Raw genomic sequence first — 13,950 nt, forward strand, 5'->3', positions numbered from 1 at the left:
AATGTTATACCTTCTCTGGACAAATCTCTGGCCTAGGCAACCTCTTCCCCTCCTCCAGGACCCGGACTAATCGGGTGACCGTCATCTGTCCATGGGTTGGGCCAATCATCTTGAGGAACACCTGGTGGGGGTGGAGCAGAATATCAGCTGTGCTCTAAACCTTCATGCTTTAGCCAACACATCCGTCACTCCAGCACTAGCCAGACTCAAATCTGAATTTCATGCAGGGCTGAGCTCGAATTTAAAATGTTTAACTGTCAGTTCATCGATACCCAAAACGGTGTTCATTTCAGCACTCTCAATACCCCCTTCATTGAGGGCACAGAGGGTTGTGTATACAGATCTGGCACCAGTGCCCACAGCCTTTGGGCAAGGCATCTGCCACCATGGGCACAGACCGGCACCATCTGCCAGGGAGAGACAGCGTCTGCAACGTGGCCCCTCCAAACAAAGACCTCTTTCAGAAGCAGAAGACAGTGCTACAGTGTTTCCCCTCACTGAAGGGCCAAATTAAACGACATCTCTACATAACTCTGGCACCTTGTACTCGTGCGGAGCCTAAATGAAAACCCGTTTACTGCGCACTCCTCTGCTGAGGGGCCGTAATGTCACGATGAACACTCGTCCATTTTTGGTGCTACATAAAAGACAATAAGCCAGGGCGGGTTCGCTGGCCGTTTGGTATGGGGCTTCGTTGCAGATCTCAGTCTTTTTAAATAGAAAAGCCCTAGGAAGTGTCTGCAGTATCGGTTCACTGAGGACAGGCTGGAGTCACTGGGAGGGCGTTTGATTGGCTGCTCACCAACATGGGGCCACAGGAACTGTCACAGTATGTCAACAGCTCATACATAGTGACTCCGAAGGACCAGACGTCTGACGCCTTGTAGAACTTACAGTGGACCAGGCATTCTGGAGCATACCTAAACCAGAGAGAGAGAGAGAGAACACAGCCTTGTCAAATACACACACACACCTAATATGGCAGAGGAAAAGCATGCCTGATATAGTCACCTAATCAATGTACAAGTTACACACCAGCCTTCTAGGAAAATCTAAAAGGACACCTCAGGTTTCACCTCTTATTGGTGATAAATATAAATATTTAAAAATATTTCTCAAAACCATTGTTTGTGCTGTGTTTGGTTTTTTTAAAGCATCCTCCTAAAGTAAATACAGAAAACTACAGAATGGACCTCCAAAGCAGTGTTCAGATCTGAACTGGTCTCATACAAACGATGACTCTATCCAACTCCTTGGGTTATTGGGTAAATAGTGAACGAGTACTTGAAGTCATTTACTGGAAACATTTTGTGCAAAAAAAAAAAGGTTCATCATTTACATATTTGATAGCTGGTATTCTGGATAGTACGCTCAACTGAAGTGGATAGCAATGATGCACTCAAACAAGCACAGAGTGGTAAAACAGTCCCAGGTGAATTAAGAGCACATCTGGTCTTTTATCAGGTTTGACCACAAGATGGCAGCACCACTGATGGAGAACCGCATGAGTGCATTAGTGATGCGTTACACTCCAAGCTGCTTTCTGCTCTTGTTTTACACCCCACTGAACTGACTGTGAGGTCAGATTTCCTTTCCTGTCTTTGGGCCGGACCGTACCAGAACACGGGACTGTCCAGGTCGTCCTTCACGGTGTAGTACCCCTCATTCTCTTTAATGCTCTTTGTCAGACCGAAATCTCCAATCTTCACCGTGCTCTCGTTTTCCACTAAAACGTTACGGGCTGCGAGGTCCCGGTGGATGTAATTCCGAGATCCCAGGTAATCCATACCCTGGTGCCGAGAAAGAGCAAACCAACATGGCCAAATGATCAGAGAAATAAAGTCACAGACTGTTACATTACACTATTTAAAAAACTCAATACCCTATTTTGATCTATAGTACTACACACTGTGGTAAGTATCAGTTAGCACTGAACTTTCTACAGCTATTCAGCAAGCCTGGCGTCTACGGCGTGTGCAGTACCCGGCAGATTTGGACAGCGTAGCTGAGCAGGGTACTCAGGTCTATCTGGGACTTGTTTCTGGGCAGGTACTCCTTCAGACTGCCTGCTGGCAAATACTCCATGATGAGCTTGGTAGAGGTGCCACCTGCATGAAAGGTAGAGACACATCAGGACCAGGCCCACGTGTGTGTGTGTGTGTGTGTGTGTGTGGGCGTGTAGGGGCTTCATTACCCTCTTCCTGGCAGATGCCCTTGTATTTGACGATGTTCTCATGGTACAGCTCTCTCAGGATGGCGATCTCACACCACAGGTCAGTGCTTTGCTCCTCTCTGTTCTCTGGTTTTAGAGATTTCACGGCCACCAGCTCACCCGTGCGATCGCCCCGCGGGTCATACCGACACAGCTCCACCTTTCCAAAATGGCCCTGTCGAACAAACAAACATACACACACACACATTCTGTATCTTTATGCCTGGCAAAAATAATGGCAAGATGTTAATGACAAAAGACACTGTTCCATTAGAGACCCAGATGGGAAGTTACCTCTCCTAGGTCTCTGATCTTCTTGAGGAATCTCTTCTCAAACACTGTGGGGTCCACCTCTAGAGTGGGCACTGGCTTAATAGAAGGGTCTGTAGGGCACAGATACATTGCATCAACACTGGCTCACATGACTGAGTCAAATAATTATCAAATTATTTTACATAATGGATATACACAGCATTAATATAAATAGACTTCCTGAAGACTCCCTATTCCAACAGCCTGCAGGTCCTCATTGGAGCCACAAGGGGGCAGTATTTTCAGCTTTGCAATGCTTTCACAGACTGTTCTGTGAATTTATTTATTTTCCTGATAAACTAAGGCGTGTAATGAAATAGCTTGCAAAAATATGAAGTAAATCACATGAGCAGAGTAGTTCTAAGTCAAGAAGAGCAGCCAACAAGGTAAAGTGAAGACCCCAGTCCCCAGTGTCCTGGTCTGCTGAAGACACAGGAAGCAGGGGGAGTCCAGACAGCCCCTCAGGCATTCAGGTCTGAGGTGTAAGGCATATGGAGAATCCGTCACAGCTGCAGTATTGACATTTCATTCCATCCCAAACACCAGTGCGTTTCACCAGTTCACCCCTCTCTGTCAAGGAGAGCTCACCAGCAAACTGGGCTTGTGCCGCACGGGCCCGGAAAAGATTCCTGCAGTCAAGGTGCGAGTTCTGTGGGGGTGGCGTCACCGATAGAGATGAAGTAAGATGGGTAAGAGAGGTCAGACTGTGTTTGTGTGTACCAGCGTGCAGGATTAAAGGCTCAGACATGTTTTTCCACATTCATACACTGTTCTCCACCCAGTCGAAAATCCTGATATCAAGATGCAATAAGAGTTCCTTAAAGAAAGTAAGAAAAGTGCAAGAATCAGATTGATTGATTGATGTATGCCAACACTGGAGACAGCTGGTCATTGCAGTGTTTGCGAGGGGCAGAGGAGGTGACCACCAGGCTAGACGTGTGGAGTTGAGACCATGCTGGTAATAGGGCAGATGAGGAGGCTTACGGTTGAAGTGAGGTGGCAGTGTATCAACCATCCGACTGGTTCAGCTGGTCGACCAGGTTCGAATTGGCTCAGCCCTCAGATGTTTTCCTTTTGTAGTGGGTACTTTGGTGGAGACCTCTCCAAGCTGAGGGGGCGTCTGTAGCAGGGAACCGTTTCTCAAACATGGAAGAACCTCCCCCTGAAGCCACTCCTTTCTCGAAACATTCCACCCTTGAACGTTTCTTTTGCATTTCCGTAAACCGCCCGTTTCTATCAGTGGTTCTCAACCCTGTCTTCGTCTTCAAGTGCAGTTACAGTGCTGACGCCCCAAGTGGTCCACCATCGGTCCACCATTTTCCATTATGCATGCACAAATAATGTAAATCAGGTGGTCTGTCTGCAGTGGGATGGTGGACATGTCTAATAGCTGTGCAGCAATGACCATTGGTTTGAACCATTGGTTGAAACTGCAAAATTCTGACTCATCATTTCTCCTTCTCCATCTGTACTGAGAGCTGTAGCCACAGCCACTGGGCTTCCTGTTCATCGGCCCCTGGAAGAGCTCCAGACGCACCAGGTACCACCTCAGAAATCCCAGGTCAGCCCAGTGAAGAACAGCAGGTAAGGGATGAAGGTCAGCTAATCTCAACCGGTGCAGAATCACACCGGAGCGGCCGCCTGTCGGCTTGCCAAGCTCGTGACTCGATGGACATGGTACCGTGACGTAATGGGCTCTGCGCAGCACAAAGCCAGGCAGATCCACTGCAACTATGGACCAGTCACGCCAGCCAGGTTTCCAGAAAACAAGTTTTCACCAGATGTCGTGTTCCTGGGAGCTGAGATCTTAATCCCAGCCTCCTGCCACGGGGCTGGACTGCTGCTTTAGCTTCTGGGCCTCCAGCTGGTCTCTCTGGCCGCAAGCGTTCCCACAGCCACAGTTCTCAAACTCAGTCAAATCATTTTTACATTGTGTTACGTCATATCATAAAGTTTCCTTACTCTGTTTTTCAACCATGTCGATGTCTCGGACAATGGCCCTGAAGAAGGGTCTCTGGTGAGGGTCATAGGTCATGCAGTGGGTCATGAGCTTGGCCAGCTCCTCACAGTCTGGAGTTGCCAACTGATACTGGCCCCTGTAGAACATCTCCTTCTGCTCAGAGAAAGAGAGAAGGAGAGAAGAACGTAGAAGACTGTAAAAGAGGAACAGAGACTGGTGGAAAAATGAAAAACACCATTCCCATCCCCCCAGTGTATAACATTCTTGGCAAGACTGAGGATAGTGTGTGTGTGTGTGTGTGTGTGTGTGTGTGTGTGTGTGTGTGTGTGTGTGTGTGTGTGTGTGTGAGTGTGTGTGTGTGTGTGTGGTGTGTGTGTGTGTACGATTACCTCGGTGAGTTTCTTGTCTTTGAGAGGGATCTCTCCATTGTAGCATATCTCCCATAGCGTTGTGCCAAAGCCCCACTTATCCGCTGCTACGCTCAGGTTATTTGTGTTCTGCACACACTCAGGAGCGATCCATGGAATGCGATCCACACACTCTGCAGTAAAACAAGCACACACAGTAAACACACACACACACACACACACACACACACACACAGGTATATAAATAGATCCACATTCAGGTCTTTCAAAAGTCAGGCGTCAGAGTTAAGAACCAAAGTATCTCTCCATCACGTTTGATTTAGCATAGAAACAGGCACAGAATTCTGCCTGTAAAACCAGCACCTGTGCCGTTTCCCAAAGTTGGGTTTAAAAAGTTGGTGAGATCTGCGCTATTCTTCTGCAGGGTCAAAATCATAAAGCTTAATACATATAAACATAGCTTAATATATATAAACATAGTTAAATTAATAAAAACATAGTTAAATACATATAAAAATATAGTCTAATACATATGAACATATAGCCTAATACAGATAAAGACGGCCTGGCCACATTGGATTTTTAGTTTCAAGCTCTTTTCTTGTACACAACACACACACACACACACACACACACACACACACACACACAAAGCCACATTTCCTGTAAGAGTCCTGGCGGTGCAGCAGTACGTAGGGAACAAACGCTGGGCTGCAACTCACTATTTTTACATGTGATTACTCCACACACCACTGCTGTAATTATTTAGTCCATCTGGAGTTGAATGAACTTTAACATATTCTCATTTTGGAAGGTTCTTTCTTAATTAGCGAGAAGCTTCTCTGTGAGCTCCTCCAAAGCAGAATCTCTTCTGCCATCTCTAGACTATGAAAGACGTCCTTGCGACATTTAATGTTTCATTGTGTCGTCATAAAAAATGGCAAATATGGAACAATTTCAGAGTAGACATAGATAATAAAAATATTCCATATTAGATATATTGGCTCTATATAAATATAGACATTCAGCAAACAAATTCACGAGTGTAATTAGAAATGTAAAAGTTTATAAAGCAGTAAATAGCTATGAATGTGGATATAAAACAGCAGTAAAATCAGCAATGAGCAACAGAACCAACATTACTATCTCAGCCGCGTTTTTAATGCTGCAGGGTTTGAATGGTTGTGGGTTTGATGTTGGAACAGCGGCACAACCACCCATGCTGTGTGCCAGCCAGGCGGCCCGCAGATGCACTGGGAGTCTGTGCTCCGGAGAGGCGGGCCGGGCTCTTACCCTCCCTGCTGAGGACGGTGATGGGGATCCCGGGGTCACTGAGCTTGATGAAGGGCCCCCCCTCGCTCTCCAGACCGTCCCGAGCCAACAGAATGTTCTTCGCGCACACGTAACCGTGCACAAGCTTCTTATCCTCCTACAGGACAGGCACACAAGCACAAGCTCATTCCCCTGGCCGACACGGAGACCTTAGACACAGAGCCACAGAGAACGCAGCGACCCAGAGATCCAGAGCGGCCAGATAGTTTTGCAAACTGCTGGTGCACCTAGCTTGGAAACTGCCAACATCCCATGAAAAAGGTGTCAGAAATCATGACAGCATACGAAAGCTACAATCTCAAAAATGGCCATAGAATTGAGTCATCATCTCTGTGATTTACTCCCAGAGCAGGGACCAAGCAGGCATGTGAGCCGCTCTGGACAAGGGGGTCTACCGAACGCTGTAAATGTAAAAATACATCCGAGGCCAACGTACAAAGACTCATAAGCCTGAAAGAAAACCTGATGTCCCTACTCTGCCTGGCTCTGCTCATGAGGCCCAGGACATGAGCGTGTATCCAGTGTATTTCATGCTTATGTGGACTCCCTGGATCTCCTACCCAACACAGATCAGGCCTCCTCACTCTTCACTTGCTTTTACACAAAACTAATTCATGGCAAGTTTCTCAACAGTTAATGAACAGAAGCAGGAAGACTTCCTTGAGGAAGCAGTCAATAACCACCACATAATGGCCATGACCACCACGATCACACCTAGTCTCCTGCAGTCGCCTGTGTTCGACTACAATATTGAACGCATCACGTGTTGGTGCTTTATTGTATTATGTCGTGTATGGTGTGTTTATTTACCAGATAACTGAGGGCGCCTGCCAGCTGTTTAGCCACCTGGAACTTCCATGAAGTGCTGAGAGGAGCCGTCTGTCTGCGCATGAACAGATCCAGAGGGCCAAACTCTACCAGCTCCTCCACCATGATATCTACAGACAGATCAAACTCACGTATTCAGCGTGACTCTTAGTTAAGTCACACCTGAATAAAACCAGTCTTTCTCTTGCTCGCTCACTCACTCTCTCTCTCTCACACACACACACACACACACACACACACACACACACACAAAACACACGTATTTGGCCCACATTGCAGCTTGATGTGCTAACACGCTACAAAAGCGCTACTGTTATTGAGTGTTTCCACTGGTCACTGTCTACGGCCAAATAGAGACATCCGTCATCACAGGCTTGCAAAAAATAAAATACATAGTTAAATAGTTTTTTTTTTTTTTACCCACACACAAACCACAGAATATTTACACACCCAAAGGGAAAGATGTATGTCACTTACTCTCCTGGTGACGCACACACACTCCATACAGCAGAGCAATGTGTCTGTGTGAGACCTGTCGCATCATGCTGGCTGTCTCAAAGAAAGCCTGGGGGGGGACATGGGGGGGAGACATGGGGGGGGGGGGGGGGGTGGAAATGAGCAGACAAATTGGACCAAAAAGAAACCTGAGCATGAGACATAAAGAGTGAGTCTTACCAGAGAGATGTCCCTGTGTCCAGGGCTCAGCACTTTCAGTACCACCTTCACTTCCTGTGAAGAGCAGTATCCCCCTAGATCGTCCTCATCCTCACTCTTCATCTTCAGCACACCAGCATAGATATTGGTCCTGGTGCCCAGGCCCAAGTGTTCCCCCTGAATGGCAGGAGAAGAAGCCGTCCCATCAGTGACGTGCTCCAAGGTCCACCAGCCGGAGCAGCAGGTGTGACACGTGGTGGTGTGGTGCAGGTACCTGAACGATCTCCTCTTTAAGGATGCGGTGGAAACTCAGCTGGCTGACGTGGAACTGCCTCGGCGGGACAGGCTCTCTGTCTGTGGTCATCACCAACAGGTTGGAAATTTCTGAAAAAGTGGAGCATGACCTTTGAATGTAAGAGGGCGAATGAGGTCACTGAACATTCCTGCACCAAACCATATAGTTCCTCTTAAGAAAAGGTAAAATCCCAGTCAGGTTCCCACACATGGATGTGAAGACAATGCAAATTATAAAGTAAATATTTAAAGTTATACAATCTCTAGTGTAAAAGTAAAAGTGTAAACAGTATAAGTAACTGTGCATATATACGCACAAACACACAATGTTTCTGCTTGAAAAACTTTACACTGTTGTCATAAACCTGTAGTTTGTGTTGGGGGTGGGTGTGTGTGTGTGTGTGTGCATATTCTCTGGAGGGTGTCTAGGAAGGAGGAAGTTGCTCAGTGTCACACAGTGGCAAAAACACACTGGGAAGTTGCCTTACCGAGGAAAGTCGGCTCTATGAGACAAGGGCGGGGGGGGGGGGGGGGGGGATTTATGCCTTTCTTGCGTGCATCTTGTAACATCATTCTTTATTTTATTTTATTTGTTTAAAACACACACCCATGTTTGAGCTCCAAAAAATAATAAAACTATTTCACAACAAGACCTGCTGAGTTCAGGAGACGTGAAGCGAACGACGACGGAAAACCACATTTACTACACTTCCTGTTCGACACAGACGCCTCAGCGCACACTCCTACAGCATGAGGATGTAAACAAAACACACACTGTGGATTCCCCCGCCCTCTCCACGCGCACACGCACACACACACACACACACACACACACACACACACACACACACACACACACACACACACACACACACACACACACACACACACACACACACACACACAGCTCAAACTCTGCCTAACTTCTACAATTTAATTATTATCCCCCATGGGCAGATGTCATGTAACAATATGTCACTCTAAGACCATTTAAATAAATTGACTTGAGCAGCTGAGCACAATGCACTGCAGTTAAATGAGAAATCTGTTCTGGTCTGTGAAGGATAATGTATTCAGTTTGACTTAATAAGGGCCACCATGTGGTTTTCTTCATGCCAATCTGTATTTATGCTCCGCCACTCACATCAATCCCCCTGTTCCTGAAACCACCGTAGTGTAAAACCCTGGAGGACAGACGGTGCTACAGCAGTATCGGTTTCCCCTCAATGCGATACGGCCTGTCCATGTCATTTAAAAAATGGCCCCGCTGTTATGTGGTGAACTACAATACCAGTCCAAATCCCGTTATGGCCTTGGTTTGTACTGGTATACACAAACACGCTCACTGAGGAAGTTTCAACTTGAATCAGCACTCTGTGACCACCGAGGTCAAGCTGCATTAGTTGAGTCTCCATGTGCTTGTGCCTTTGTTGCACTAAGAGCACTGTGACATTAAGACGGTGGCCACAGAAAGCGTCCTCACTGTGCAGCGCTGTACGAGCTCGCTGCTGGAGAAGGCGAGGTCTCTTCCGCCGCGAACGCCTTCAGCGGGCGCAAACGCCGTCAGCTGGTGAGCTCTGCTAGCAAACAGGGGATCAAACTACACCGGGCGTGATCATGTTGCAGATAACCGACCGGCACCACAGCTCCTGACGTGGAAGCTTACAGTAAGACCACAGCCCCCTCGTGTCTGAAAATGCTGACTGCGAAGGAAAAGGCAGCTGCATCTACCAAGTGACGTTCGTCAGTGTGAGCAGCGCTCACAGGAGGCTGCGTGGGTGGACGACTTATTGACAAACGCTCAGCGTACTAATTGCTCCACGTAGAGGTTGCAACACATGATCTTCATTCTGATCTCGGTAGACCTTTCTGGCCCCGTCGCGCTACATCAATCACGGGTGCTCGTCAAAAAACCCGTCGGGCTGCTGCACTTCGGTTTAGCACACGGGGCCGGTTTGCGGAGGGGTGTGCGGGCAGACGTGCGGTACCTCGCGGCTGGGGCGGGCAGCAGCGGCGGAGATGGAAGCGCAGGTTCTCCGTGCGGAGGCTTTGACCCTGAAGGTGTTCCAGAAGCTCCTTCACGCTCGGCCTGAAGGTCTCCGTCCCGAACAGTCGGAAGCCCTGGGAGGTCACCTCAATCTGGAAGTTCTTGTACTGGGGGATGGACCTGGACTCGGACAGGTCCACCTGGCGAGGGAGGGAGAGGAGAAGCAGCGGTGAGCCGGATGACGGCCACGCTGGAGCGGCGAGCCGACGAGCAGCACGTCTGTATTGATTTCCTGTCGCCACGCCATGATTTCATCATTGATTCACGAGCTGCCCTGTAGCGCCACTCAAGGACGTCCTCCCACAGACGCTGTATCATATTCTAACACATTATGACTGTGAACACAGAACATCTTCCATATTGTAAACCACACCCACATTGATTATTAAGGACTGTGCAACAGTTTTTAGATTTTTTCTTTCCCCTTCGGTATTTCACAAAAAAACATGTTTATGATCCTATAATATAGACTGCTGTGAGTTCCTATCAATGTGAGGGTGGATACCTCCATGCAGACAACAGTCATGATGATGTAGTCGTAGTCGGTGCAGCTCCAGCGCAGGACGTATGAGCCCTCCTCGTTGCCCTCCTGCCGCAGCTTGTGAACGGCATACTCCGTGCTGTGGGCGGAGCACAGGAGGCGGGGTTACAGCTACAGACGAGCGCCGTCATTGGTCGGCACCCGCCAGCATGCCCACGTACGCCGCGGCGCCCCGGGTGCCGGGCCACATTGAGCAGGACCACGTACCAGATGGGTCCGTGGCAGCCGTTCTGCAGGTTCTGCTCCACGGAGGGGGGCGCCACCTCGGTGCAGAGGTAGTGGTGGGCGTCCACGGTCAGCCGGAAGAATCCGTCCACGAGGGCAGCGAAGGCCAGGGCCTCTTCCTGATAGGCCAGCCGCAGCTCCTGTATAACGAGCAGCAGAGACATGGTGATCCTGGGAGGCTCATTCAATTCAACAACTCAATCAGCTCACTGTAATACACAGAGTGCAAAACTCAACCTGCTCAGACCAGCTGCTGGAGGCTCTATATGATTGATTATATATATAATTATTGATTGAAGATAAAGAAGCTGAAGATAAAATGGCTGGACCTACCATGGTTTTGTTGTCCTGTTTGTAAATGATAACGCAGGACTCTTTTGTGACGATATGGGTGATTTCATAAAAGTCTGAGAAGGGAATCCATCCGTCGTTGGACTCTTTCTTCTCGGTCTTCTGTTTGCTGTCCATCTTGCTTTTCCATGATTTACTTTTGTCTTTGACGGTCAGGACATTCTGTTTTGGAAATACAACACATCGCTTGGTGACGTGATTAAATTCGAGGGTGATGAGAACACAATGTTCTCTTTAAAAAAAAAAGGCGTAAAACAAGCATACAAGAACATGGTGACAAACTTCACTGCCTCTAGCCTTAAATGACACTAAATAGATCAAACAAAATCATGTTAAACTGGATTAAATTTAAACGAAATTAAACTCAAACAAAGTTGACAAATACAAGCTGGGCATGCCCTACAGCGTTTGACTTAAGGAAAACTTGGGAGGAGTTTGGCGGTACAGTCCTGTACCACACAGGTGTTTCTCACAGCTGAGTCCTATGCCATGTTAAACACAGCTGACCGTGTTCTCAGAGGGAGAGGCACAGTAAGGTCTCTCTTCCCACCACTGCTGTTTTTAGCACTCGCCAGCTGGGTCCGTGTGTGTGTGTGTGTGTGTGAGTGTGTGTGTGAGTGTGTGTGCGGGCGCTCATGCTGTGTGTGCGAGTTAGCCATGTGCTCCAATCCTGGTACACACCAGAATGTGATGCTGCACAGCCAGATGCTCAGTGAGGAGAAAAACACTGGCAATGGAGTGCTATTTGAGAACTCTACGAGAACTATACGAGCACTGTACCAGCGTTAACTCACGAAACGCAGAAAGAACTCTGCGTATGTAACGTAGTATCCTGCGTTAGTTCCATCATGTGTACTGCTCACTCACCAGCTGTGGCTTCTTCCTCCAGGAGATCCCCGTGGTGCCGGACACCTTCACCTCGTAAGTGGCGTCCTCATCTGCTGAGCTGGGGGTGTGGCTAGGTGACGCCTCGCCCTCGCCGGACACGCGTAAGCTCTTGGTCTCCACGATCTCCCGTCCCAGGCCCCACGTGAGCGTCTCCAGCGTGGAGAGGTACTTGACCTTCAGGTCGTAGAGCGTGATGTTGCTGTCCTTGATGGTCTTGTTGTTGAACTCGTTGAGGAAGTTCTTGAAGACGTTGTTGATACGCATGCGCGTCAGGAAGTTGCGCTGTTTGATGGTGCGGTTCAGGCTCTCGGGGATGAAACGCTTATAGCTGCGAGTGAGGAATAAGAGCAGGAGGAAGGGGGACATCACGGGGTAAGACTGAGTGTTTTTACTAAATAAACACCCCCCCCCCATCCAAAGCATCCTATTCATTTCTAAATGCAGGTGTTCAGAAAGAGCACAAGAACGTCCAAGATCTGTGGGAGAGGTGAAGGTACAGAGCACTCTGCTCCTCCTGAATAATCAAGCCAATATAGAACATATTTCAATATTTTAATTGTTTGAAATCTTATGCAGTACCCGCAGGCTGTGGAGAAAGCACAATACCAAATGTTTACACCAATCCAATACCAATATTTTATCAATACTGACTCAATATTTGTTTTACTTAAACCCACTATGGTGCTGTGTTTCAGGTGTTTGTGTAAGACTTTTGAGAATTTTTTTTTATTTTTTTTTTTATCAAACACCATGCATGGATGTGACATAAATATAGCTACAACTGTAAAAAAAAATTAACTGCTTACAAGACTAAAGCATGTTTTTCATTATACTGTCATACAGTGCATCTCTTAATACTGACTTCAATGTGTTAATACATACCCCCTACACCCACAAATTTGCCCATACACTGAGCAAATACAGACATCTGTAGTTTGAGTTTCTCTCTGTCTTAAAACCAATAGAAATGTAATCTCACAACACTTACAAAACACTTATACTAGACAAAAGAAATTTAAAAATGAACAGTTATTCTCCTGTTTCTTTTTTAGCTTGTCCATTCCATCATAAAACTCCAACGGCAAACCATTCTTCCGCTTTACCATGTGATTTGATTATACCAAAGCCATAAAGTCATTAACATCACGCATTTAGAAGAGAGTGCTTTACTTCTGTGGTTTTTCTGTCTGCTCTCCGGCTGGGTTTAGCTCAGGTTACTGCTGTTCTCTCGTTCTCTCTCTCTCTCTCTCTCTCTCTCTCTCTCTCTCTCTCTCTCTCTCTCTCTCTCTCTCTCTCTCTCTCTCTCTCTCTCTCTCTCTCTCTCTCTCTCTCTCTCTCTCTCTCTCTCTCTCTCTCTCTCTCTCTCTCTCTCTCTCTCTCTCTCTCTCTCTCTCTCTCTCTCTCTCTCTCTGACCCTGAACTTCCTTAACGTCATGGCCAAATTTAAAGAACACATTAATAAATCTTTACTGGATGTGGAGCTATTGTGGGGATCGGTGCTAAAATGCTGCTTGGTCTCGCTGACATGCTCAGACTTGAAAGCAAATGACCTGTTCCCCCACAGTGGGCTGCTAAAATGATGGTAATACAAGCAATCACACACATTTCACTTGCATTTGAACATAATCATTTGAATCATTATAATACCTGTACTGTATATTATGGTTGTACCCATGTGACATTTAGGTATTTTCAGAGTGGATTTGTGATGTTACTGAATCGGCTTCCTTAAAGATTTTTCTCCCAATATCTGATTTTCTGCTGATATTGGCCTGATTCCGATACATGGTATTGGATGGTGCCATCTCTAACAAGATGATGTTACTTAGAAATACATATTAATCTCCTGAGTTGCCCAGGTTTCTTCTCAGAGGTGTAATCATTGCCGTACTGGTTTAAGCTAAGTGAAAATATGTAACACGTGCAGAAACAAGACAG

At 47.1% G+C, this 13,950-nt stretch overlaps 1 protein-coding gene across 2 annotated transcripts in view; it reads right to left on the reverse strand.

The window, feature by feature from the left end:
- Nucleotides 1-13,950, reverse strand: part of jak1 (Janus kinase 1) — a 28,222-nt gene that overhangs the window by 1,378 nt on the left and 12,894 nt on the right. For both annotated transcript variants that reach the window (XM_077014937.1, XM_077014936.1), the window contains exons 6-23: nucleotides 11,992-12,340; nucleotides 11,107-11,286; nucleotides 10,756-10,913; nucleotides 10,513-10,627; nucleotides 9,949-10,147; nucleotides 7,941-8,050; nucleotides 7,688-7,843; nucleotides 7,490-7,577; nucleotides 6,995-7,122; nucleotides 6,146-6,281; nucleotides 4,874-5,025; nucleotides 4,487-4,637; nucleotides 2,507-2,595; nucleotides 2,195-2,387; nucleotides 1,984-2,108; nucleotides 1,618-1,790; nucleotides 803-920; nucleotides 11-121 (exon numbers count right to left, since the gene is read on the reverse strand). In XM_077014937.1, the coding sequence (XP_076871052.1) occupies nucleotides 11-121; nucleotides 803-920; nucleotides 1,618-1,790; nucleotides 1,984-2,108; nucleotides 2,195-2,387; nucleotides 2,507-2,595; nucleotides 4,487-4,637; nucleotides 4,874-5,025; nucleotides 6,146-6,281; nucleotides 6,995-7,122; nucleotides 7,490-7,577; nucleotides 7,688-7,843; nucleotides 7,941-8,050; nucleotides 9,949-10,147; nucleotides 10,513-10,627; nucleotides 10,756-10,913; nucleotides 11,107-11,286; nucleotides 11,992-12,340 (2,731 nt within the window). The remainder of the gene's footprint in view (nucleotides 1-10; nucleotides 122-802; nucleotides 921-1,617; nucleotides 1,791-1,983; nucleotides 2,109-2,194; nucleotides 2,388-2,506; nucleotides 2,596-4,486; nucleotides 4,638-4,873; nucleotides 5,026-6,145; nucleotides 6,282-6,994; nucleotides 7,123-7,489; nucleotides 7,578-7,687; nucleotides 7,844-7,940; nucleotides 8,051-9,948; nucleotides 10,148-10,512; nucleotides 10,628-10,755; nucleotides 10,914-11,106; nucleotides 11,287-11,991; nucleotides 12,341-13,950) is intronic.

The sequence above is a fragment of the Brachyhypopomus gauderio genome, chromosome 8, assembly GCF_052324685.1.
Source record: "Brachyhypopomus gauderio isolate BG-103 chromosome 8, BGAUD_0.2, whole genome shotgun sequence".
Lineage (NCBI taxonomy): Eukaryota > Metazoa > Chordata > Actinopteri > Gymnotiformes > Hypopomidae > Brachyhypopomus > Brachyhypopomus gauderio.